Here is a 27,702-nt window from a genome sequence, read left to right on the forward strand (position 1 = left end):
GCTTTTTACACATGCACTGCTTCCAATGTCTTGTCCCCACTGTCTGTATAAATGTATTTTTTACATTAACAGTGCCATTCTTTACCACTATTATATCTTGGTGTGCTCCAGTGTTCAGGGAGTATTCATTTGGGATGATGCTGTTAGCAAGTGCTAAACAATTAAAAAAAAATAGATCAACCCAGCATTGCTTTCTTTACTCAGTTTCAAAACCTGAAATGTCTCCTTTGCTGCAGCACTGGAATACATTTGTTCTAGTTTGAGCAAACTTATTAAGATTTAACCTTGTAATGCCAGATAATTCATAAAACAGGCCAGAATTTTTCTCAATGATCTGGCTCAAAAATTCTGTAGGAAGTGTTTAAAGTGCCAGTACGTAGGTGCTGGGACAGTACATATTAGTCTTGCTAAAAACACCCCTTGTCATGTAGCATGTTCAGCCTTTCTGAGGTAAAAATGCCTTCACAATATCCCATATTGAGTAACAGTTTTAAGTTGCATATTTAGACACTACGTACCTTGTTCATCTCACATTCCTAACAGAAACAGAGAACATACCAAAAGACTAACTTACCCCAAATTTAATCTCTGTGATTCAATAAATACATTTTTCTGTACAAACAAATAGTATATCATTCTGGAAGTGCAGCTATTGAGCCTATTTTGGCCATGCATTTTTAAGTATCTCTACCATTTACTCCTGATCACCACAGAGCCAGGAACAATTTTAGCTAGTTTAACCTAAAAGCTCATTCTGCTATGTAAGAATTGTACAGCAGCATGAAGCTTTTCTCACTGATACTTACACGTGTTGAAGACACCAGCAAAGACCCAGCACTGTCCATATCGCACTGGTTGCTTAGAACTGTAATATTCCAAGAGGATGTCCACACTTCCTGTCCAGGCTGAAGGTGGGACTCCATAAGCATAGAGATTGTCCCATGATCCAGCCAAAACACCATTATCATCCTTGGAATTGATCTGTAGACAAAGGAAATGAGTTTTAGGGGTGTCAGAAGCTGAGTTATAAAGAGATCTTTAACCCAGCAGACCAAGATAGGACAAGAGAGACTGAATATAGCTAAGTTCAGGCTGGAAATAACACAGAAATGTTTAATTATGAAGGTAGGAGATGAACAGAACAATCTTGCTAAAGGCCGTGGTGGATTCGCCATCACTGAATAATTTTGAATCAAGGTCAGGCACTTAAAAATAATAGTGAAATTAAATCACCACAATGAGCATTCATGTTGCTACTTTAGTACATTTTATTAACACTATACATGCTCATTGCTATGTATTTTTAATAAACACGATCAGTTTTAAATTCATAAGCAAGCCTCAGAAACGTTAAATCAGCTTCCTTCCTAACATTATCTGTTTTTCTCCCTGTACCAGCCCAGATATTTTAATGCAATCACTCCCAATTTACAGTGGACAGAGAGAAGAATCAGTCCACTGTTATTTTTAGAGTGGAAACTAATTTCTTCAGTCCTGCACATGTGAAAATAAGAAGGAATATTCTGTGCAGGTTTTCCCTTGGTAAGATTACACAGAGCATGGAGTTTTGCTGACTAATGGCTATACTGATAGGCATTAACGAGCAATACATCTCCAAGCCGCAATTTGAACCAAACCAGTTGAGGCTGTGCAAAAAGCTCATTCGCTCTGTACCTTTTAATTATGTTAATGTGGAACAGCTACATGCCAGCCAAATAAATCACAATTCTCATTTAAAAGCTTTTGGCTGGATTAACTACTGTTTTATAATTAGAAAATCGACTTCCTGTGAACCTTAGGACTGAATGAGATAAGTATTCAGAGTCATAACCAAAGGGTTAAGGGGTTGTGCCCATCTCTCACTGTTGTGGAAAACATGCCAAGAAAAGAGGCACTTCAAGGACAGGACAGCATTTCGATCTTCAGGCTCTCTGCTTGTTGTGAGGAGTGGAAGAAGAGGGGCAACTCTGTTTGCTTTGGAGCTTTCCGAGCTTCAGAAAAATCACAGCATGGGGGCAGCACCCCAGACAAGCTCAGCTCTACTACATAACATCTTGAACAGGAATGAGGGTAAGGAACTCAGGTGAGGCCTCGATAGCTCTTGTCCACTTCTTACTGCTGTTCAGATTTCAGATGACCAGAACTCCAACCCAGCTGTGGCCTAATCCTTCAGATACCTGAAATCCACTGACTCCCACATTTCCAACTGGAAACTTCTCCACCTACATAAAATGGCTGACTGGCTCAAAACATATGCCCATTTTGGGTTCATAACATTATGTTCTTCTGCTCTTAGGGTTTCCAGGGAATCTGCATGAGGGACTATTTAAGAGACCAGTGATTAATGCAGCAATTGTAAAGGAATCACATTCAGTTCTTATTTCTGTCGCAAGAGGTCTGAAGCCACATTTCTAATGTCTAGAGTAAAAGAAATGATCAGAAGGCCAAAACAAAATAGGGAAGTAGAGGTGATCTCAGTCTTCCTTGTTGAAGCTATCCTACTTAACTTTGTGTTACGCAGAATTCATCATGTGGCACTAACTGAGAGGCTAGACATCCTGCTTCAATGTTATCTAAGAGTTAACTCTCCTACAGTCTGGGTAAATGCTGTAATAAGTGGGTCATCTTCAGTGGTCATGTTTTGTGGAGACTCTTTTAGCAGCTGGCCTGGGAGAACATCTAATGATAATAGCTCAATGACCAGCATACTGTTCTGGGAACCAGAAGGTATCAGTTCAGACCTCCAAAAGGCAGACAGGAGTGGACTCATTCTGGATGAGTCTTCCAGTTTGAATATTAGAGATGGGGCTGCAGTTACACGCAGTAAGACTCCTGATGCCTGACAGCTGAAAGGAATTGAGATGCAGGAAGCCTTCTCCCTACTCTTTGCTTCTGGAAATTTTGGGCACTTCCATTCTGGTTATGGAAAGCTATATGGGCTCTGTACTTAAGAGCTCAGATCTCCTACTGCATTCTCCTGGAGCTAAGGTACCTCACATAAACAGTGTCAGCTTAAGGAGGCCATCTGAAGCTTGAAAATAAGGCATAGATCCGTCCAGCTTTGCAGTCTTAAGACCCTTTTGAGGTTAGGCAAATCTCAAAGTCTCTCAGTTCCTCATCCCAAATTTCACCCATCATGGTGCCCCACCATCCATGAAAGAAATAGCCTTCTCAATAATCTCAGCTAGCAAAAAATAAGCACAGTGTCATACAAAATGCTAGCATGCATGAAAATGCAACATTTAAAAGCGGCCTTCATGCCAATGAGGCCCCACTCTCAGGATGCTGAACTGACATAAAGATTCCACCTTTAGTGGAATGAAATAAAGTGCCAGACCCCAGAGGTCAGAATGGATAAAAGATCTGGCACCTGCTACAGTGAGGATGTGAGGGAACAGAGGCCATTAAACCAGCCTGACTTAGATTAGAGAGCCACTTCTGACACATCCTGGGCATCTATTGCATACCACTGCAGAGGCAACACGGCAGATTTTGATTGGGTTTCCACGCCCAGACAACTCCAGTTCTGCCTTGTCCATCAGGAAAAGGCAAGCATCCAGAATGTTTTCTTCAAACTAGATAAAAAGAAAGAAAGAGAGAAATGGAGGGCAAGTTAAGTCACACTTTATTCTGAAAAGCAAAGGCAAAGTTATTTTTCACTGTTGTTATAATAGCTGATCAGCTTCAAAATCAGTTGCTCAGGTCAAAGTTCTATGTATAAAATACAAGTTTTCTTCTAGAATAATTGCCCACGTGTAGCAAAAAAATGTGAGACACTTTAAGGGAAAAGAGAGCGTCATTTTCAATTCAAACTCAGTCCGGTTTCCAGAAGGTTAAAATGACAACATAGCCTTTCTGACAGGACATAAAATTTTAAGTGCTAACAAGTATATAATAGGAAGGTATTATAATAATAACTACAATAAGCTAGTCTGCTCGCTAAGGACTTCATGTCCTTCACAGATTCCAGACCTGTTAATTTCAGAACTTTTCTGATACATTCAGCACAACGCTAAGAAGTTGACCAATAAATGATTTACCACAGATAATATGAAGTTCAAATTTTAGACTGAAATAGTAAAATGTTTAAAATTAACAAGCCAATAGCTAATGAGATGGATTAATCCTGGTCTCTGAAACTTAGACATAAAAAATACCAAGTGACCTAAAGTAGTCTTCTTCAAAAATAGAGTGGAAAGGTACAGTTTCTTCGATCCAGCATGAACAAGCACAGGAATGAATTGAGGGCAGAGGTGCCTAAATAGACCAGAAACCATTTGTCACAGAACTTGCCCTGTGATGTATTTCATTTTCCTTAAGAGAAACTGCATAGCAAAGGAAAATATCTCTGTCCCCTGGAAAATGGTAGGGGACAAGGAAACACACATTTATAAAAAAACGTCTTCCAGTTTCATTGAAAACACAGTATTATATTAGCATTCAAAGCTGTAACAGAAACTCCATTCAGCTCGTCCCCTTGCCATATTCAGCTTTATGTCCTTCATTTGCATCCTTAGAGATATGGTTCATGCTAACAAGATTTTTGCTCTTGTGCCCAGCTGCAACTAGAGCTGTATTGATTTTGAAACCACCTCCAGCCTGGTTTAAGGCTTCTCAGCATATGAGGGTGATCTGAGTTTCGCATCCTGCAGAAGGCAAACAAATGCCCATGCCAAGCTGCTGGCCTGGTAGCATGGGAAAGGCAGAGGCAGGGTGAGGCCAGAGAGCTGAGGAGGAAGCGCTGAAGAATCAAGACAGCTGTCAGTGCTGCAAAAAAGATAGGAGAGATGCGGATAACATCCTCGGAGAGTCCATGCCTCCTTTGGCCTCTCCCTTATAGGTACCAGCTGAGCTCTGGCATAAATATAAAGAGAAGCACCTCTCTATTTCTTCACTCTCAGACTTTTTCTGTTCAAGAAACATTTTTTTTTTTTTGCCTGCTTGGCTCTCATTGCTCAGCAAACTGCCACAGTATCTATCCTTTCAAAAGAATCATGGAATCATAAAATGTCTTGGGTTGGTAGGGAACTTAAAGCCCACCCAGTCCTAATCTCTGCCACGGGCAGCACTGCCATCCAGCTCAGGCTGCCCATGGCCCCATTCAACCTGGCCTTGAACATGTCCAAGGATGGGACACCTACAGCTTCTCTGGGCAAAAAAAAAAAAAAGAAAAAAAGGGTAAAAAATGGTCTCCCCCCTGTTTATAAGCTCTTCTTAGATGCTGAAAGGCAGCAATGAAGTCACCTTGGAGCCTTCACTTCGCCAAGCTAAATGAGCCCAGCAAGCATCCTCTCTCCTCATACTGTTTTTCATCTCTTTCATGCAATCCAGCATTGAATTACTTTCTCTGGAAGTTTGTTATTATGTAGCCTTCTTGAGCAAAACTGAATTCACAGTGTTCAGGCAAGCAAGAAAGCAGGTCAGTGGCTCCAAATGTCCTACTCCTTGTATTGTATAATTTCCAGCAGGTTGAATAATTGTATGCTATTGGTCTCCACTCTACTCTAGTGATATGCCTGTAAGCAAAGTCAGGTGAATGGCAGAGCGGTGGAGACTCTGCTTCCCAAGGAGAACAGACAGACACTATAAACTCTGGGCCGTCATAGTGGCCCTTTCCTGCTTCAGGTTCACTCTTCTTTTGGCCTGGCTAATGATTTATCACTTTCACTAGGATCAAAAAGAGCTTTCTGTTCTTCAAGTCATCAGCAGCGTCTAAGAGCTGACTTAAATCAATAAGAAGTTTAGCTTGCAAATTAAATCTCTCTTATCTACAGTTTATGAGACACTGTCAATCTTGCCAGCACATACTGGAAGACTAAAGAGGAAAGAAATTACTATCAGAGTTGCTGTCTTTCACCCTAGCATTTACAAAATGATATAAATGACTGTGAAGTAATTGGATTAATAGGAGGAGGGACACAGGACAGGCTGTAAAGTCTAGCTGCCTTATGCTAATGCAGCAGTGTAGGATGCAAAGCACCATAACATGGGCTAAAGCCAGTTTTGCTTTCCATTACTTCTTAAAAACATTAAATCAAACTAAATTACTTTCCTGCCTTCAATCGTGGCATGAAAATAATATCTAGAGGGAAGCAGAACAGACACATAGCACACATAAGGCTGAGTATCCTTGATACATCAAATGAAACAGCAGCCAAGACAAGCAGGCAGCCAGGACAGATCAACAGACGTAGGCCAGGCACTGGCACTGTCTGCTTGACACAGACTGAAATGGGAACAACCCAAATTCAGGACAAAGGATTGGCAAAGCCACCTGGAAAAGTCTGTGGAAGGAAGACAAGGCATGGGAAAACACAGGAAAAGAGGCTCTGCCTGGACATTGGTTTGCATTGCATTATAGAGCAGTGCATTTAAGTGAGACTGGCCTTCAGTGGACATTCCCCTTTGATGCTAACCTTCTTCTAGTAGAAAAACTTCAAACCAATTAAATCCAAGTAAGAGGGGCTGCATCACCTTTTGCACTGGTGGAAGTAGGTCTGTGTTTCCCATAGCCGGTCACAGGCAGTGATCTAACCTTAAGAAATGCATATACCACAAAATTTTGTTTGTGCTTTGGGCTCACGTGGACATGATTAAGCTCAACATGACAACAAGAGCACTATGCCCACCTGCTTCATTTTACTTTTCTCAAAAAAAGAAAAAAAAAAAAAAAAGGCAGAGTTAAAAGATCAATACAGCACCAATATAGCTTCCAATATTTCTTAGCTGGAGAGTTCCTATGTGCCCAGTTTTCTTCTAAAGCAAAATTTCTCCTCAATCTCCCTTGGGCTTTTCTGAGTGACTGGCAATTTGCACACCCTTAGAAGAAAGGAATTGCAGTCATGTTACAAGGAACATTCTCATCCCGAATCCTCAGTCATTATAGCCATGTTTCAAGTGGTTGTTGTGTTTTCTTCCTGGGTCCATTTTTCTTGCCTCTCCTCCTCTCAAGTTGATGCTGCTCATTAAAGAGGGCAGCTGTGAAAATGATCTTCCACTAATAATCCAGTTTTGAACTGCATGTTCCTTTTTAATTTACAATCCTCAGTTAAAGATTTCAGCTGTCAATGCTCCTAGTTTTAACGTAAAAGATTGCTAAAAATGAGGAAAGCTTATGTTTTAATGGCTGGGAATTGGTAGGGTAGCATCAGGGAAACCATCCTCTATCACTCTGAACCAGAAGAATATTTCTCCATTGTGTTTAGATGTAAGATGTCCATTTCACCCTCACAAAAATAGTGATGGGCTGTGGGATAACTCTTGGCTTTGATGCACTTGCCACACTAAGCTGTCACATGGGCAACAAAATGTGCACCACCACCGAGGGTGGAAATCAAGCTCTCCAGTGCCAGACAACACCGGAAGGAAAAGCGTATGACAAAGGGATGTGGAACAGCTTTAACCTCCCAAACAGAGCTGCCTCCCAGCAAAACCAAATAAATAATGCAGTTTCTCAAGGGAGGTTGGTGTTTGTGTCAGGAAGGTGCTGGATTTGCAGAATATAAGCACCTCAGGCCAAACCACTATAGTCCATAAATTCAGCGTCTTAGGATATAAATCCAGCAGCTGGTTGAAGCAACATCTTCCATTTCCAGCCACTCGTTCTCCTCTCTCCCTCCCCTACATCTGTCACAGAGTGAATCCTAAATGTAGGAGCAGAGCATGCCTGAATAACAACCCAAGGAAAAAAAAAGAAAAAAAAAAAGAAAAAAAAAGAAAAAAAAAGGAGCTGCTTGTTCAGCTAGGTCAGTTCTCTGGTCTGATTCATTGCACGGCTGTTTAAACACTTGCAGGGGGAAGGAAGGGCCAGGAGGGGGCATTTTTGGTCAACTTAAATGCACACCCAGCTTTGGCCTCAGGATCTGGTTCTTCCTATCTCTCTCAGATGCACCCTCAGTTTATGGAATTGTTTCTCCCTCACCTTATTTAAGGATTATTTTTAGCTTAGACAGGATCTCTTTCAAACCCCACAAACACAGCGCTGAGACAACCAGTGGAAAGGTGCAAAGGCAGGAGCTACCTAAAGCAGCACTGCTGTGGGAAAAAACATGGAATTGCATCCTTAAATGAGGAAGCAAGAGCAATGTCAATTCAAAGAGCTCTCTAGTGCAAGCACAGTGGCAATCCAGCCAGCTTAAACTTTGAGTTAGTCTTCAGCTGAGGGACAGAAAGCAAAGCAAGAGGGTTCCTTCTGCAAGGCTGTGCTGGGGATATGCAGAGTGCTGAAGGGATCCATCACTGTGGCATGAAGGAAGTACTTCAATATTTTCTTAGTGGTGCTGATGTGAAAAACCAGGATGTAAGGTGAGCCATGTCCAATAACTGCCCATTGGAATACCCCTGAGTGAAAATTAGCTTTGCTAATTTTGATGTTGCTATTGAATGCTATTTTCCCATTCTCACACAACAACTTAACTCTTTCATCCCTCAGGGACTTTCAGGCTGTCTAGTGATACAAACAGATTGAGATAAAACAGGTAAGCAGTAAGGGATAGATAACACTGAAGGCATATCACTACCACACACCAGCCAGCCAGGACTGTGCTTTCCACATCTTCAGAGGGCTGAAGTTGTCAAGTCCAGATAGCAAAGGGAGAAGTTCCCCCCTTTGTCACTGTGGTAAGGAAATGTAAAACTCTGGGACCAAACCTCTGTTTGTAACAGGAACCCTAAGAAAAGCTGACTTCTGGAAAAATGAGAATTACTTCCACTTCTGCTAGAACTGAAAGGAAGAGTCAAAAGGGAATACAACCTCTTGCTAAATAAATAAGCTTCTTGTCTTTCACCAAATCAGTCTGATCCTAAAGCAGCAGTTCACAGCAGCAGAAACGCTGCTGCATAGTGAAAACCTCAGCTAATGATTATAGCTTTCAACAGGAAGCCTCTTAGTATCTGAAATGTGCCCCTACAACAAGATCTTTAAATACTAGCTATTATAACATTGCTTTTCTGGATTAGGTATATACCCATATCATACAATTTTAAAAAACTATACCCCCTTGTGATTCTGAAGTAGAGACCAATAATGCACTCCAGAGCCCACAGTCTCAACCACAGTCTGCTGTCGATTAAATTCATTTGCTGTCCTACTGGGAGCAGTCAGAGAAGGTCTAAATAGCTCACCTGACCGTAACTCCAGCTTCTGAATTTCACTTCATTGACGTCTCCATGGAAAACAATACCAACATCATTCAAGACATATTCTTCCCTTTCCTTCTCGTCATCCAGGTACACGGCATCCACTGTATCAATTTATCCAAAACAAACATCAACGTTGCCATTTAGATTTTATATCGGGAAGATGAAAATAATTAGCATATACTACAGCCATATTGGATGAGATGTGCCCATCACCCATCAAACAAAACATCACTTGCTTCAAGAGAATACAAACATGAGGAGATAGTGACCCTGATTAGAAATATGATACACAACTTAAAAGCATGAAAGATGCAAAAACGCTGACAAATCCTGCTTGTTTTCTCAAGATCTGAAAACTATGATTAAAATGTCACATCTTATCAAGAGTTTTATGATTACTCTGTACCACTAATTTAAAAGTTGGGGCACCGTGATGCAATTCTGCATCTGTACAAACAGATCAAAGAACAATTTCTAGCCTATTAAGATTAACAGAAAACAGATCAAATCAAGAGATCTAAAGAAAAAATCTGTAGCACATTACAAAAATTGGAATACACCTTTATAGTGCATTAACAGAAGAGTTTGATTGCTTTTCCTGTACATAAGTTATTGACTGCAGTGTTCCTCCCTGATGTAGCTTGACCGACCAGCCAATATGAAATTACAAAATAACACAGAACCACAAAATCATACGGGTTGGAAGGGACTTCTGGAGATCACCAAGTTCAATCTCCCTGCTAAAGCAGTTCCCCACAGTAGGTTGCATGGGGAAGTGTTCAGGCGGGTTTTTGGATATCTTCATGGACTGAGACTCCACAATGTCTGTGGGCAGCCTGTTCCAGTACTCTGTCACCCTCAAAGTAAAGTTCTCTCTCATGTTCATATGGAACTTCCTGCGTTCCAGTTTGTACCCATTGCCCTTAGTCCTGCAAGTGGGCATCACTGAAAAGAGCCTTGCTCCACCCACTTGACACCCACCCTTTAGATATTTATCAGCACTGATAAAATCCCTCCTCAGTCTTCTTTTCTTCAGACCAAACAGACCCAGGTCTCTCAGTTTGTCCAAATGAAAACTGGAAGCATTTGGAAGACATCTTCATCAAAACATATATCAAACATACATCCTAGATTCGCTTAATATGAGTCAAGAGAATATAAGTGGATCCTCATCCTGCAAAGATTCAAATACTTAAATAACCCACAGTTAATATATATAAATAACCCTGAACTACATGAAACTATTCAGATGTTCATGGCAGACACGTGACGTTAGAACAGTTGAGGATTTATTTCCTGTGCCAATAATGGTATTTTGTGACTAAGAGGTACCACTTAACATGTAATGGTTTGGGAATTAATTAATTTCAGGAAATCAGTAATGTGGCACCAGATAACAAATTAAAGAGAAGCAGTAACCTGTGAATGTGTGATATAAACAAGTGCAAAACTGCCACTTACCACTGTCATAGAGGCTTTCTTCTGCATCTTACTACAAATTACTATGGGATTATTTCACTTTAAAAGCCTATTGATTTGTTGCATTTTGTTGAAATTCAAATCAGATTTATACTTCCTTCTAAAACTCATCTTCAAGAGCTTCTTCTCCATTTACCCACAGAACTGCAGTTCAGCTGAAAACAGCTAAAATCTGAAAAATCAATGGCAAAACTCACACTGACTTCAAGTAGGTGAAGAGTTTTGCCATTCTGTACACCTGACTCTGTTGGAATCTTTATTCTCAGATGGATATAAATACATCTACATATGCAGAAGGGATTATGTATATATATATAACACCAAGAGCTTCACACTGGTATTCAAGCAGGTATTGGATGTAAGGAGGATTTTTTGCATTTGAAGAGATCAGTGCTTTCCATTGTGCTTTTGACAAGGTTGCAATACAGGCTCAGCAAGCTACATCAGAATCAGAGCAGATGGAAAAGCAGCAGGTTTTGCCTGGCTTTCCCTGAGGCAGGCAGGTCTGAGGCTCCCTGTGTAGAGGCAGGGTGCTACATATCTGGCCTCTAAAGGCTGGGTTGTAACAAGGGCTGTTCATAAGCCTGGCACTCCCTACAACCAAGTCAGTCTGCACCCAGGCACAAAGCAGATCATGAGTTTACAATGAGAGGATACCAGGTGACAGAAACAGTGTTAAGACCTGACAGTGGATCCAAAGGCTACAGTCATTTATGCCAGCAGTGACATGCATACTTTGGAAGCACCATATTACACGACTTTCTTGAGGTCCACCTCCCACCTCTAAGCAAGTTCTGCACAACATCCCATCAAAAATGTTGTGGATGTTGCAAATCACACAAGGCTCTGTGTCATTAGGATGGATGTGCCTGATTTGCTTATGGAGCAATTACATGTATTGACTCACTGAGCTCTGGGTTTTATTGGAGCATGTGTATACAAACAATACAGAAAATGCATTTCAAGGAGTACAACTCACACCTGCTTCAGTACAGTTATGCATTCAGCAGAGTGTGTGCACATGCCGTCTTGACAGCTGTTGTTTTCTTTCAGGGATTATAAATATCAATATTGATCTCGTTGGTATCAATTGAGATGCCTACGTTATTTCAAGACTGCGTGATCTTTGCTAAATCAGATGAAAATTGATTAACTTCTCTGTCAATTATTTTAAATTATTTCTATTTTTTGATAAAGTAAAACGGGCCTCTGTGTTCCACATAAAAGCCAGCTGCTTTGATTTTTGACAGCTCTCACTACCCTTGAGAACTGTTTAGAAGAAAATACGAGGCATTTGTGACTACTTTGATGCTAAGCATGCTCTACATAGTACAACTCCTAATTATTTGGTGCAAGCAGAATTTCACATCTGACAAACAGAAGAATTCCAAGAAAAAGCACCAGGCTTGTTTGTTCTTTTTCTCTAGCATTTTAAGGTTTTTCTACTTACTTCTTTTATCCTGGGAAATTACTAAGACCCTAGCTAGCAGTGCTACAAAGAAGCAAATAATCCTCTATGCTTCTTTGTTTGAAGACAGATAAGGTGAAAACACATTCCACGTGAGGACAGTAGTGCAGGTGAGAAATCCCATTGTACAAAAGCTCATGCAATCATAGAATCACAGAATGGCCTGGGTTGAAAAGGACCACAATGATCATCTAGTTTCAACCCCTTGCTACATGCAGGGTCATCAACCACCAGACCAAGCTGCCCAGAGCCACATCCAGCCTGGCCTTGAATGCCTCCAGGGATGGGGCATCCACAGCCTCCCTGGGCAACCTGTTCCAGCGCTTCACCACCTTCTGTGTGAAAAAAGCTCCTTATGAAAGAAGTAAGAAGTACAGAGAAGCTATGTCCCTTTAGGAAAGTGAATAGCCATGAGAGGCCCCTCCTTGGTACTGATGCACCTGGGAAACTCCTGCCCTAGCAGAGCAACCACTGGAGCTGGAAATGTCATCTTCTCCTGCACACAGTGACAGCTGAGCACAGCAGAACCTGCAGATGGATGAAGTTGGTTTGCCTTCAGGACCTGGCCTTCCTTTAGCATGGAACCTGGACAACTTCTTGCTGGGAGGAGAACACCACTGTGGCAAACGCAGCAAGAGCTAAAACAGGTATCTACAAAGTCCACTCCACTTTGGATGATGCTGTGCAATGGCTGGTTCTTGCCTCTGTGAGTGTAGCAGAAATATGAAGCTCTGAATTTGTGAATTTTTTGGAATCTACGGTAGAAGACATACAATTTAATATATGGCTACAAATAACAGAAAATGTTACAGAGTCAAACTTGGATGCCTGATCACATTTAATGTTTTAGAGACAGTATAGTAGGCATATTGATGATGGATAGTGATGGGTGAACAGTTAGACTTGATGATGTTAATGGTCTTTTCCAACCTTAATGATTCCATGATTCTGTGATATTAGAGATGTCCAAAGGCAACCACATGCTACTAATCCTCAAACTGTAACAGGATGTTTGAAGGACATGGGTAGCAGAGTCAACTGAGTCACCAAGACTGCAACATATTTAATTGCTCTAATCTAAAACACTTTGCAGAAAGCTTCTGTGAATGAAACATAATCCTCAGTCCATGAGTCTGCAACTTACAGACACACTATGCATCTCCACCTAGGAGAGCCACAAGAGACATGCAGAGTCTTTTCCTGATAGACACTGAGTGCTCCCAAGCAGAATGTCGCTGGCTCAGCACCTCCTCAGAGAGAGGAGCTCACAGTACCTAGATCAAAGGAGCCATTCTCCACTTTCATGTAGTCTGATATTGCTAAGAATCAAGTTATACTCAAATAAGTTATCCTGAATGACTTGCCATTTGTATCTCCTGTTTCAGAACTGAAGAGGGCTCTGTGTGCCCAAGAGCATGTCTGTTTTTCTCTGTTATGTCAGCTGAAGAGAGGATGTTGCCTATCCTTGCAGGCTTTACTTTGCTTATTAACTAATGCTAATTTCACATGAGTATCTGAAATGCCAATCCACTTGTTTGCTGAATTCCAAAATGTTTGGGGCAGAAGCACATCACTTTGCAAGATCGGGCCCCACATCTGCATCTGTAAAGTATTCTTGGTGATAAGCCTTAACCATATAAAAGCATCTGATGATTTTGGAAGCAAAGAACAGAGGCTGCTCTGTAGCTTAGATGGTAAAGCATGCAGACTTGCTCTGAAATAGTAGAAAAAAAACACATCTCAGCCTGGGAAATTATGTCAAAACTGAATTACAATGAAAAAAGAAGTAACAAGAAAGGGCATAAATGCCTCTGTCTTAAAGAAAAGCTCACACAGACACATTGATGTTTCTCTAAAATGATGAGTTGGGTAGCTGCACTAGACACTGATGGAGCTTGTACTCTGCCCCCTGTGATAACAATCCCCGTTCACTCATTCCCCAGCCTTCTCTCTTTTTAATGAGGTTTTTTACTCAGACTCTGCTTCTTAACTATTAACCCAGCAAACAAGTCCAGGAGATTTTCAAACTATTGTTTTCTGTGCAGTTTAACTGCCTGAGTTTTTATACCCTTTTGTCATTCCACTGCACAAACTTTCCCAGCCAGAGGACAAAGCATGGAGAAATACTGCCCTTGCTCTTCTAACACAAAGGAGAAAAGGCAGACACAGGAACCAATTAGTCCAAACTGCTTAGGAGGGAAAGAAAGCAAATCCACATCCAAATGAAGCGCACAAAAAACGAAAACTACAATAGTTAGCAAGGGTCAGGAATTGAATCCATTGTGGCACACCTGGACACGTAAGCTGGGGACAAGGACATGATGTTCTGCGGGTGACCCCCACAGCACAGCCTTGCTGCTCTGAGTCTCTCTTTTGCCTTCTTGCAGTAGACATCTCTGTTAGCCTTCTTGATGGATGCTGCTGCATGTTCTGAGCTCTACATGTGAGCTCCCACACCATGGATTTTGTTTTGCTGGCTTTTGATCCCATTCAGCTCAGGAAGTGAGTGCATACAGAGATATGAGTAGGAGATGTGAATGAGGGATTGATTTTCCCCTTCTTACTGCTCACCTCATCCTCAAGTCAGCTTCTGTGGTCCCCATCACACATGCTGTGGCAGCCAATCTCCCCCCACCACATTTTTTCTACATTTTATGACTGCCCTCAGCCCCAACTGGCTGCATAATTGTCATGAGGTGACTTAAAATTTTCCTCTGTGGTTTTTTCCTGTTTAAAGAGATGTTGAGCCACGGCACAGTCACTGTGCTGGCTAACAAGCTGGCTGTTGAGAAACCAGGACTCCACCCAAAGGATTCTCTGCCTTGGGGTGGAGAATCACACCTCCGGAGCTGGAACTGGCACATGTTGATGTTGCCTTTAAAAACACTGAGAGGCTTTGTCTGTTCACCAGGGTGTCACATTAGTTCATTTAGCTTTGCCAATGATCCCTCGCTTTCTGTTACCCACTCTTCTTACTCCCAGAATAAACTGACTATGTGTCTCTAAGGTATGCAACTCTATGTTGCTTTCAAAAGTCCCTCATGGTGCTGTGAGGCCTTGGGCCCTGCCCTTCCCATTCCTGCTTAACTAACTCCACTTTACTCAGCATTAACATATATCTTCCTAAATAATGCATAAGCTAATCACTGCTTATATTCCCTTGGACCAGGGGTAAGTAATGATGTCAGCACAAATTACGTACTGACAGTAGTGTGGCTGAATAATGGGCTCTATTAATAATGCTAATCTTACTCATCACATGGTAAGACGGCCCGTACTCGGTATGGGGTTATTTGATGAAAATCCTCTGGTAAAAAATTGAAGGATGATGGAAGGATGGCAGGAGGCTATATAGTTAGCTGGTGACCTAAATATACAGCAGTACGTGTGCCAGATATGGAGCCTTACAAGCATCAGAAGCTGAGACACAGTGCTAAATCCTGTCAGAAGGCTGGTGAACCTAGCCTCACCAGTCCTCCTTGCCTTCTCCTTAAAACCACACTTTGAGTTCATTGGGTAAAAGAGCAATTCTGTCAGCAGAAGGGCTGATTTTACCTTGGTCCAGGGAGATTTAAAAAACAAAAGTTCTTTAACACTGGATTACAAAAAGGGCTAATTTGCAAAATGTTCTGTTCGTCAAAGAGGACAAGGTTGCTGGTAATTAGTCACTGCTAAGGGTAAGTTATAAGGTCAAATCCTGTGTAACAGCAAGGTGCCACCAATCATGTTGTAGCAGACTGAGTGCATCCAAACTGTGCAGGACAGCAGCTTCCACTGAGTTTTAGCAGGCTTTTGGGCTGCAGATGCTCCATCCTAAAATGTGGCAACCAGCAATGTAATTCAGCTGTTGTGAATGGGGTGCCACTACATCCTACCCCACAGCAAATCCTGGGAAAAAAACATGCCCGTACTGATTTATCTGTTTAAGGAACATGGCGGCAGGCAGAAGGTTCACACTGATGATTATTAAAACCAGAGCAAAGCCTTGGGATATATTTAATACCAAAAATGGAGCAGTGCCATGCCAGCTATGTTGGTAAACACAAACTCAGCCTCCTGAAACTACAGAATGCTCCTGTAGCCCCACTCACAAGGCAACCTCAAGAGTGTAATACTTAGCTCTGGGCAATTAGGTAAATGTAAACAGATCCTTTCTGTATTCATACAGACTGGCCTCCAACCACCTTGGCACAAGTTCCCTTTCCTGGACTATACCCTCTCACAAACCAATGAGCCCAGTGGAGAAAACTGTGAGTCTTTGACACTGATAAGAAACTACTTACATTGGCACCAGGGGTTGAACAATATATAAGTGTCAGTTGCTGAGTTCCTGTGTGTTCTGATGATGCCATAGGGAGTCCAGATGGCAACGTAAAGGCGAAACTTCCCAATAATGCAGGTAGCAGAGGACATGATGGACAGGCGAATGGAGTTGTTGTCTTTGTGGGTAATCTTGGCTCCCCACTCTCCAGGTTTCAGCACATCACCTATGAGGATCGGGATGTAGGTGCCTTTGTTTGGTTGTGGGTAGCGACCTGGGGAGAGAAGGGGATAACTCCATGATGTGGTTCATCTAGCTTTAGCATCTCTTCATTTACCAACAGTCTTCTGTCCCTTTGTGTATTTCCTACAGAGATGGCAAATGTTAGTGGGCAGGAACCACCTGCCTTCCGTAGAGCTTTCAACAGTACTTAGTTGCTGGTGCTGCTGCCACAGAAGGGCATACACCACTTCCCAGCAGGCAGCCCATGCAATGGATACTCCCCAAGAACCTTGTAGATGGTGTGGGAACCAACTCCGGATCCCCAGAGTCTAGATGAACATACCTTGGCTGGGTAGCTAAATGGTCTGTGCAAGCAGTGGGCCCCAAAGTATGACACACCTTCAAAGTACTGCTCGTATTTTGCCTTACAGTCAGACAAATCATGACCGAAAGAAACTTGTTTTACTCTGTCAAGCATAAAAAGCATCTAGACAGACAAACTAAATGTAAACATGTACACTGCTAGAATTCAAAATAGATGGGAAGGATTATACCCTTTGAGCCTGAGGTAGAGTCAAATTATAACTGGAATCCAACCAGTGCTATAGATTAAAAAAAATGCTTGCAAGAAGGCTGAGTTCCTTATGTCATTCTCAAGTCTGTTTTTCATTTCAGATTTTAGGCTTAAAGTTTTATTCTCATTCGCCGGTACCGTAAGGAAAAGCACAGAGGGAGAGACAGACTTCTCTATTTTTCATTCCTACTATTTTAGAGCTTAAAAATGTAATGCACAAGGGCACTGATTTTCCTGTTTGTTTATTTTTATACAGCTGATGCAGAGATAGACCCAGATCTGAACACTGTCACATTCTGGGAAAGGGCAACTCTAACTTTGAATGTGAAGCTTGTGATCTGCCTGACCCCCCATGTTTCTAAGATATTTGGGATTACTGAGCTTCATCCAACAGGTTATTCAGAACACAAAAACTTCCATCTTGCAGATTTTCAGTGCACATAAATATCCCAGTTTCCCTAAAGGCCAGGGATGCTCTAACCCATGAAACCCCTTCAGATCAGCAAGGGATACAACTGAAAGAAGAGGCCTACAGAAGAAAGACGGACTGGAATAAGAGAGTAAAATCAATAGAAAACAGCAGAAGATAAAGCACTGGACACTTCAAAAATAAGTCTTCAAAGGAAAGACTGTCTACAGAGAAGAGCCTATAGAGGTAACAGATAAGAGTATTTCCTCTGCTAACAACTGTGATCTGAGAGCTGAACACATTCTTGTTCTTTGTAGCAGAACTGGGTATGACCCAGCTTGTCTCCCCAGTAGATGTTTTGTTTCTAGTTTTGGAATAGTTGTCATGGGTTTTTTAAGCAGTTCATGCAAACAAAGCTGCAGAGCAAATCAAGTAAATGAACTGATATCCTTTAAAACCACTAACAAGTGCTACTTTTATTTAAATATCTTCCTCATCTCTTCCAAAAAGGAGGGAGAGAAAGATTAGTATTTTTACGTGCTTAGGAACCCATGCTGTCACTTACACTGAAGGTTGCCTGCTGTAGGAGCCTACCAGGGACAGAATGCACTGCACTGTGACTCCGCTCCCACATGACCATGCCTTATGTGTGCTGGAAATCAGGAAGCTGAAGAACTCCTCTGCAGTGAGTCTGCCCATAAGAACAATACAGGTTCCCAAAGAAGCCATGGGGCCTCTGCAATGCATCTTTATGGAAACCTGCACCTCTTACCAGGCTTCGCAAGGTACTATATCTCTGGTATCTGAAGACTCAATGTCTAAAATCCCATTTACCATTCAAAACAACAAAGGTCCTCTTTCATGCAAAGCCACAAGATACCTTTATCTATCTGCTGCTTGACAAAGGAGCACCTGTAGCTGCTGCTGAGAAGTAAGCAACATTCTTTCAGCCCAGCGTCCATGCCAGTCCCCACAGCTGCATGCAGAAAGACAGAGGCCACTGTACTGTCCTGCATGGGATATTGCCTACATACCTGCAGACTTAGCAGGGATGCCAGGGAAGGAATATCCTAGAAGTCAGGACAATTTGCAGATGTTACAAACAGAACATGCAAGCAAACATGATTTGGCAGTCAGAGTTTGGCTGCTCGCTAACAGTTGCATAAGTCTCGGATCCAGGAGGAAGGCAAGGATGATGGTCAGGGCTCTCAAAAGCACCCAGTGAAGCATTTCCAACATTTTCTATGAAGAGAGGACAACTTCCTTCATTTTCTGAAATGAATACCAAAATGCAAATGGAAGAGCAGGAGAATTGTTGCTTCTGACAGGAGCTTGTAGAGCTGATTTGTAATCACACATCCAGGCACCTGACAGCACCAACCACACTAGTCTCACATACACACATCTGGTGCCTTGATACTAGAGCACTATGAAGCTGAGTGTACTTGGCATCACATGCTAAGGTTGCTGGCAAAAGCATCCCTACATAGATTCAATACTTTGTTTATCAACACTGTAGGGATGTTTCTCAAGATGGCTTGGCCGTTTGAATCTCTCTGCATCTTGAGCACACATTTCTGGCTGCAGTGGAGAAGTATGGCCAATTTTGGCTTATAATTGGGATATCTGAGTTGTCAGCTCTTTCTCAGAAGGAATAATGCACAATGGTGATTGCACATTCCAGGTGAGAGTCTCTAAGGAATGAGATTCAGTGTTATCTAAAAACTCATTACCAAAAGCCTGTGAACTCCTGGCATAGCACTCTCTGCAGGATCTCTCATGCTAACTCAACATGCAGAGAGGCAGGAGGGTGTGCTTGGGTGCATATCAGTACCAGGAGCCACATAGTGAAGATAAATTCTTTTTATGCTGACAGGAGGGCGTTTCTGCCAGCAGCATCAGCTGGCTCAGCATCCCTCACGCTCTGATTTGCTCTGGGACCTGGCAGCCTGAGGCATGATATGCAGCCAGTTCTCTGTGGCTGCTTCATTCCCCAGTGCTCACATGTGCTTTGGGTATAGGAGGCTCTGGCCCTCACATGAGGACATTTCACAGCAAATTTATATCTGAAAGACAAAGTTGCTGCATGACATGCTGCTGGGATGTCCCCACCTCCTCTTCTCTAACAGCAAACAGATGAAAATTCAGAAAGCCTGGAGGCCACTGCACTGATACCATCAGGCATAGAGAGAGTCTCTTTTTTATAGGCTCTTGTTACATCCCAGAAGAGTTATAGTACTAAATGGTAGCTGATGATGTCCTGCCTTCCAGGAATGGCAGGGCAGAAGAGAATTCCCAGCGTCCCTCCTTCAGGAGCCTCCAGCACTCTGTACTTCAGTGCAGGGCTAAGCACTGACCATGACACTGCCAAACAGCTGTTTTGCTTCTATAGAAATCCCAGTTACAGTAAATGTAATGGTACAAACATGCTGATCTCTTCTTGCAGCACAGCGCACAAGCCTTTGGTACTTCTTTTCTCTCCTTTCTTATCTCACCTTGGTTTCTGTAGCTACCTAAGCTGAGCTCCTAAAGCTCCTATTCACTTCAGTTGCAGCTCAGCTCTGCTCTACATCCGGGTTTCCAGGCACATGGGAAGTGGAGCAACATAGCTGTAATCACTATTGAAGAAGCAATGCTCTCTTCTCCTCACTGCTACATCCCAAGGCTTTAAAAGTAAATAAGTATGTGAGTGAATGCACCATGACTGAAGCTTGTGTGAATACGGGCATGTATGCAATAGTCTTCCCACTCCCCCCACCCACTCTATAGGTGCAGAAAGAAGAGAGCAGTGTTTGTTAAAACTCGCCAAAATCTATTTACACAGCAGTAGAAGAAAGAGATATTTAAAACACAAGACTATGGCTACACACAGATGCACTCAAAATGAGTTATTCTTAACATATGCCTCAGCTCCTTAGCATGTCAGCTCCTGGGCCCATCAGTTGTGTTTAATTCTGGATAACACTGCTGCCTCCATGAAGGATTTACAGCAACAGAGGGAGAGCGAGAGAGAGGTACAGCAAGTTCAGTCAGCAAAACACAAGTGTTCCTCCCCCAGTTCCCCAAGTCTGCCAAGTCCCCCTGCTGCTTTTACTTCCTAGTCACTTACTGAAGACCATGGCTTGCTCAAGTACCACTCTTCCTCCTCCCTTCCCAGCCACCTGGAAGTTCCTGTCTCCACCTAGTTTAGCATTTCCCTTGATCCCCAAGGACCACATGCATTGCTTTACATGTGCGTGCATGAGATAGCTCCTAGACGGCCATCAGTGAGCTAGTGCCACGATGTCAGCACAACATGGAGGGACTGAAGAGTGCAAGCCCTACGCAAGTCAGTGGCTCTTTTCCTGCAGGAAGCAAGGAAACTTCCTGCAGGAAGTTGGTAGCAAAGGGCTGAAAGATATAGTTCACATCAGTGTAATTCTCCCTCCTGATGGAAGTAGGGTACCTCAAAAGACAAGGAGGTGAGCAAAGCTATTTCTCAGTAGGTTTTTTATGAACCCTCATCAGAAGATTGTTTTTTAAAAGAGTTGAGGAATCTGTTGCCCTTTGGGAAATACATTATACAGAGTGAGATTAACAATTCCCCCGAAAAGCTCATTTGTTTTATTTGGATACACTCTTACAAAGGGTAAAGAATCTATTTCAGTGCTGGCTCTGGAAGAATAATAATTTCGACAGGTTGATAAACAAATTGGAGCTTGGAGCCACTGTAAGGAAGAACAAGAAGAAGGAATGTAAGAGGAGAAGAGAGGAGGAGAAGAGAAAGATGTCGTGTGTGTGTGTGTGTGTGTGTGTGTGTGTGTGTGTGTGAGAAAGAGAGAGAGAGAGAGAGAGAGAGAGAGAGAGAGAGAGAGAGAGAGAGAAGAGAAAGAAGGCAAAGGGACAGAAAACACAAGAAAACAGAATGAGAAAAACAAAGGAAAAGGGAAAAAGAGAGAGAGAAGCTGTTCTCAAACATAACAAGCTAGGAGAAACATTTTTTTCCTAAAAATCCCAGTGTCTTTAGTCCCATTGCCTTCAGAAGTGCTGCAGAACAAACTTGGAAATGTAGGAAACCCAAATATCTTAGAATAATTTTTGCTTGTAGCTCCAGTTAGAAATCCTTAACATCTGACCACTCTGCCCCAGGAGTGAATATTATGAGTACTTTACAGTTGTAAAACATACATCTGAGTCATGCGCCTTAGCTATTAAAAACATTAAAGAATACAGCTAATTTTAAACGCCACTTGATGCTGCTATAGAGATGCAAAGGAAGAATAAAAGAACCTTTTGAAAGAGAGAATTCATGGAGCATCTTGAGGAACTCCCTTCTCTCTGCTCTAGAGCCTGGGCAGGAATTCCAGAAGGGAATAAATACCCCAGTGTCTTTATTCAGCAAGTGGAGAGTTTTGTTTTTCTTTGTTAGGAGTTGGCAAACATGTCTTTTCTCTCCCTAGAATTAATTTCTAGGAAAGGTGTTCGGGGCTAACAAATTATCCTTTCTTCCTCCAAATGGAACCTTCCAGAGAAAATGGACAACCATGTGGGCTTGGTCTCCTTGTTTAGATCATCATAGGTTTCTGTAACTGTTCATTTCTTTGTAGCTTTTCATTAAGCAGGGAGATGGAGCGTTGTTGATTCTGAGGCAATCTGCATTGGATCCCTGGCTATTCAGTCATACTCAAATGCCCTTCTGATCATAGGTTAGAATTTAATGTCAACTAAATAAGCCATATGGGATCAGGTCTAACATATTTTTGTCCTTAGTTGCTTTCACTGTTTATAATTATTCCTCTGGACTGGGTCTAGGAAGACTGCAGTAAAGGGAGCAGTACACATTTGCTCTCATCTCAGGCCAGAAGCTGATGATTTATGGCCTGAGGGGTACAGAAGGGTAGGTCAGTGGGTGCCCACACATTCACACGTGTGGAAAGGTGACAGTAGCCTAGAGGACTGAAATTTATGATCACTTCAGAAGTATGCCAATGAATAAAAGGTTCATAATAATATTTAGAACTAGACCCATATATATGGATTTATGAAACCATTGAAGTAAAATACAAATAGTCAACAATTTATGAGGGTGTGGGGAAATATATCATTAGAGTAAGGATGTACCATATAAACTTATCAGCCATTCCAGAATTTACAGCCACATATAGGAAACTGCTATTAAAGCAAGATTGAAGGCCTATCTAATCATATGTCTGCTTTTGAGTGAAATCACTACCAGTGCAGCAGTGACTGGGGCAACCTTACAGCAGTCATGCCAGGCTGGCTACCCCTGGTGTGAGAGCTCAGACAGTGGAAAGCCAACAGCAGCACAAACTCTACCCCACATCACCATGAGGGTGGTAACCAGGGGGAATCAGGTGGGTGAAGGATTCATTGGTTCCTCCAGACTCCTCAAAGGTGCAAGTAAACTGAAACTTCAAATCAGACAGCTCTTTTATCTCATCCCCACACCACCAAAATGAGTTCTTCCTAAGAGGTCATGTTCACCTTTCTTCTCCTTAAAGACAGGGAGTGGGTTGCAAGAAAAGAAATAAATGAAGTAATGAACCAGCTCCCAAAACACAGGTACTGAAGAAGGGCTGAAGTCCAGCACAAGAACAGGAATAATATCTTTATACATGGATATTTTTCCATGTAGATTTTTGGTACACTCAATCTTTTTCCCACACTTTGGCATACATGTACAGTTCTAATTTAATGAAGCATTATGTGAGAAATTGAATTATAATAATTCACGTTGGCATTCCAGCCATTTTCACCAATGATTACCTATGGAAAACAGTCTGTTAAGGCAAAAAGGACTTTAGTCATAAGGAATGATCCCAGAAGAACTTCAAAATGACCTTCAAGAGATTGAAGTAAAATAATTCAATATGTATATATATATATATATGTATATATATATATACAAAATAATTCTATAATTACATATATTTAAGTGTGTGTATATATATATATATTATGTATAGAATTATTTTACTTCTATTCTCTCTCTCTATATATATATAATTTATCCCATGCACTGTAGGCTGTGTGTGAATAGTCTCAAATGGACTGTAGATTTAAAAAAACAAAAGATGCTGAATGCTTTGTGAGTGTTTGAGACCAAATTTCACGTGACGTGAGAAGCATTTATCTCAGGTATCCTCGACTCATTATCAATTAGAAGGATTAAGCAGTCTCTATGTGCTTCACTAATCATCTTTTTAATGATTCAAAAGAAGAAAACCAGGAACAAAAAAGAGATGTAAAACGAAATTTCAGGGAGTAAAGGAAATAGAATAGCTCTACATACACAAAAGATCTGGACATTACCATTGTAGCAGGATGGTAATAGAGCACAATTAATCTTCAATGGATAAAAATTCTGTGTTGGATTAACATCAATGCTGGGAAATTTCCAGTGCTGGGGACTAATCTTTTCTAAACAGCTTTGTGTAAACAGCCCTCACTGCAGGCACAGCCCTGCAAAGAGAGAATTCGAGTTTTCTCAGCCAAATTATCTGGGACACAATCTAGCTGTCCCTCCCAAAACTTTCTTTATACTTTATGGCAACTTGAAACACTCTGAAGAGCCCATGTCTCATGGACAGCCTAGTTTGCATTGCTCAGGGTAATCTTCCTAACTCTGGAAACAGCCAAAACTTGCTCCAAGGTCAAGGCTCTGAGCAGCATGATCAGGCTAGACCTACTTGCAGCAAGGGTTTGGACATGGGGCCTCCAGAGGTCCCTCCAACCCAGGTATTCTATGGTTCTGCTGCACTGTTTGAAATCCACTGCTTGGGCAAGGAAGGAGCTCCTTGGAAAGGTCATTTTGCAGCAGTCTGCCAATATTTCATCATATCCCTCACTTCAGACTCTCCTACTCAGTACTTTCCCAGCAGGCATCAATGCGATTTCTGTTCAGAAAGATTCTCTGAGATCAGGTTGTGTTTGCTGTATGGTTGATGCCTGAGCCATGCCTTAGGTGTAGCTCCTTCTTGACAGTACTGAAGGGTGAGATTCAACTCTCCTGTCTTCAGTCATCTTAAGGTCAAAGCTTAGACTATGGAGTGGAGTCAACAGAGGAAGACAAAAAAAATCTAGCAGAGAATTTGTCCCATTTTAAGACAGCAGGGCTAAACTGCCACCTGGAGGTGCCTGCTTCCTTCCTCTGCTGGAGAGGCAGTGTTTCTGGACTGGGTTTCCAGGCACCTTGCATAACAGGAGATGATGTCCACTCCTCAGGCAGACAAACATAAAAAAAGTACTGGATGTAAACGTGCCAAATCTCTCTGTGACAAACGTCTGCAAGCTCAGCACTGAAACCTTTGGCATTTGATACCCATTGCTAAATAAGAGAATTCTCCTCTCCTTCAGGGCACCAAATATTGGACTTGCCACTACAATGAGAATAGCAAGAGTCAAGCAGACCGTCTCTGCGTGATGTGATTGCAGCTCCCTTTATTACCTCGTCCATTGTGGACTGTTTTTGTTTTGCTTTGTTACTAGCCTCTGAGAATACATGCGCTTTCTTTTCACCAAATGTGCATAACAAGAAACTGGACATGGAGCATCCAGTATTAACTGATCCCTAGAAGAGGAGCCTGAACTTTTTGGTTCCCAGCTGGACTTCTGTGAGCTACATTCCTTCTAGCAAGAAGGTAATGGTGCTCGCAGAAGCCGACATTTGAAAGCAAGAGAGCACAATAGTGCTGTATACTATTCTGTATATACAACTCTTTTCCTTCAGCTGTTTTCCAGCCACTACACATGAGACTTCAGCATTACTATTCCCATTTCACAGAAAGGACAGTAGTGGCGAAGAATGCGAACAGAAAGACAAGACAACCACACACCCAAGTCTAACTCCAAAATCATCACTCAAAACTGAGTTTGCTGCAAAATCTCCCCTGGCTCAGGCTGTGTTTAACTCTACTCCCTCCATGGCTGAGAATGAAAGGGTTTTTAGCTTAGAGATTCAAAGTGAAAACCATGGACAAATGTGTGTTAGGAAAGAGCAACAGGTAAAATAAACAAGTAGCTTGTCTCAAGTGGTCTGTGTATCATCTAAAGAAGTGTTAGATTTCTTCTTCCAACATAGAATAACGGATTAAAACAAATGCAAACAGCGCACAATGCAATAAAAAACAAATGCTCCATTTTCCACTTCTTTTCTGCTACAGCTGTTTGTTTTAAACATATAAAGATTAAGGGAACAGTCTTGAATTTAATTAAATCCCAAAAGAATTAATGATATTTATGCATATTAAATTTTTAAAGGCACTTGTGGCTGTTCAGCCAATCACTCACTGGACTGTCATAACATGCCTTCCAACCTTAATTTAAATTAGAAAGAAGAGACTCATGGAAAAAAATGTGCAGACAGTAACCTTTTCTTTGCATATATGTTTAAGAGATAAATGCCCATCTAGCTTTAAAAGGCAACAGATCTAATAAATGTCCACGTCATTATAATTCAACAGTGGGAAAAAAAAGCCACAAACTGATGTTACAAATTTTGGAGCCTCTTCTCTAAGGAAAATAAATGCAAACATCAATTCAAATCTATTTTAGAGAGTTTATAGACAGAACATCATGTCTTAACACAGAAACTCCCAGATTATTCCAGATGAAAGGGCTTTCCCAGAACTGTGATGAATAGAGGGCCATCTCTGGAGCACAGCGGGAAGACAAAGCCTTTCCCCTTTCTCTATCCAGGTCAAGTCTTCCTTTAGTCCTGTACTGTCAGTAAGACAACAGGTAGATTTGGATCTGGGTCTCTGGCAAAGATCTCTCAGTAAGAAGAAAAAATGCTTTCTCTGCTCTTTTTGTAGTAAATCCATTGTGAATCTGAGTAAGCTTCTGGTCCAAAGCTAAAATCTCTGATTTTTTTTCCCTTGCTACCAGGTTGGCTCTAAATGCAGGCTGCAAAGTGATAAGGCCTTCTTTTCTTCCGCTCTGCTTATTTTTTTTTCCCCTTGTGTATCCAACATTTTGTTATCTCAGCTCATAGCCATCTTTCCCACCGCAAACAATGGACTCCTCCTCCCTTCATCTCCTGAACACTAATGACAGGTGTTTCCCATTCCATCTACCTCTCAGCATTGCCATATGCTATGAAACAAATAACCTTGAAAGCTCAATAAAATATAGCTTCTTGCTAAATAAAAATCTCCAAGTATTGCTCCTTCTCTCACAAGTAATTTTGTTGACTTCTCAAGGATTCAGACCCTGTTTAGAAAACCATTTATTTGGCTTTGTTTAAGCGTGTGTTTATGGTTTATGGTTTACCAATGAGAATAGGAAAAGACCCAGCCGTTAAGTACTGACGTGCTCCTGTTTGTCAGACTTTTCTACCTTACTTGCTAAGAAAACAGTCTTTGCCTGGTGCTTACCTATCAAATACTCCAGCCAGATCTGGTCTTTCTCTGGCTCATAGGGTCGGCTGAAGTCAATCTGGATTTGGAAAGGCTGTCCTCGACGCACTATCAGCTTGGGATTGTAGTACTTGTCGGTGTGGTGCTGCTGCTTGTTGATCTCATTGGGTTCTTTGAACATATGAATATCCACAACACGCAGGTAATCTGCAGAGGCACATCAATGAACAGAAAGCAGTCACATTATGGACATCATCAGCATTAGAAGCCCTGTCCCTCCCTTCTCCAGCTTTGCTCCATCAAGAAATGCAAGAGTGTGCTGGACCTGTTTGAGGCTAGCACCTTTCTGCCTGAGCAGGGTTTTATGGGCTGAAACTTCTTCACCTACTTGCTGCTTTTGCAAAGGACATAAGGTTCTCACAAATGGTGAAAGCAATGACACAAAGGGCAGGTTCTAACGGGTGAAAAGCTGAATGATGCCAGGAAGAGCTGTGCTCTGTCCTTCCTTTTGCATCAGCTTTCTGCAGGTCTGGGCACAATCAGGGTCTTTGACAGCTGTGGCTCCATGTAAAATGCATATTCAGAGGGATTTTTTGATGCTTAAGTACATACGTTAATGTTTGTAAAGCACGACTGCTACCAAGTGCTGCAGAGCCTGAGAGGCTTTAATGATCTTGCTTTCAGCTGTGAGCTTGGATGCCTGTATTAAATAAGGCTTTGGTGTATTATACATGTCTAGACTCAGCTTCTCAGAACACCTCCACTGCTATTAGCATCTTTTATGAAAACTCA

General features: G+C 41.8%; 1 protein-coding gene across 9 annotated transcripts in view; it reads right to left on the reverse strand.

Annotated features, from left to right (window-relative positions):
* Positions 1-27,702, reverse strand: part of F13A1 (coagulation factor XIII A chain) — a 191,927-nt gene that overhangs the window by 24,205 nt on the left and 140,020 nt on the right. For all 9 annotated transcript variants that reach the window (XM_042808748.1, XM_042808749.1, XM_042808747.1 and 6 more), the window contains 5 exons: positions 26,929-27,117; positions 16,372-16,623; positions 9,124-9,242; positions 3,468-3,575; positions 807-981 (listed from right to left, as the gene is read on the reverse strand). In XM_042808748.1, coding sequence (XP_042664682.1) covers positions 807-981; positions 3,468-3,575; positions 9,124-9,242; positions 16,372-16,623; positions 26,929-27,117 — 843 coding nt within the window. The remainder of the gene's footprint in view (positions 1-806; positions 982-3,467; positions 3,576-9,123; positions 9,243-16,371; positions 16,624-26,928; positions 27,118-27,702) is intronic.

Source organism: Centrocercus urophasianus, unplaced genomic scaffold (genome assembly GCF_019232065.1).
Source record: "Centrocercus urophasianus isolate 14NV4802_14NV808 unplaced genomic scaffold, USGS_Curo_1.0 seq_11, whole genome shotgun sequence".
NCBI classification, from domain to species: Eukaryota; Metazoa; Chordata; class Aves; order Galliformes; family Phasianidae; genus Centrocercus; species Centrocercus urophasianus.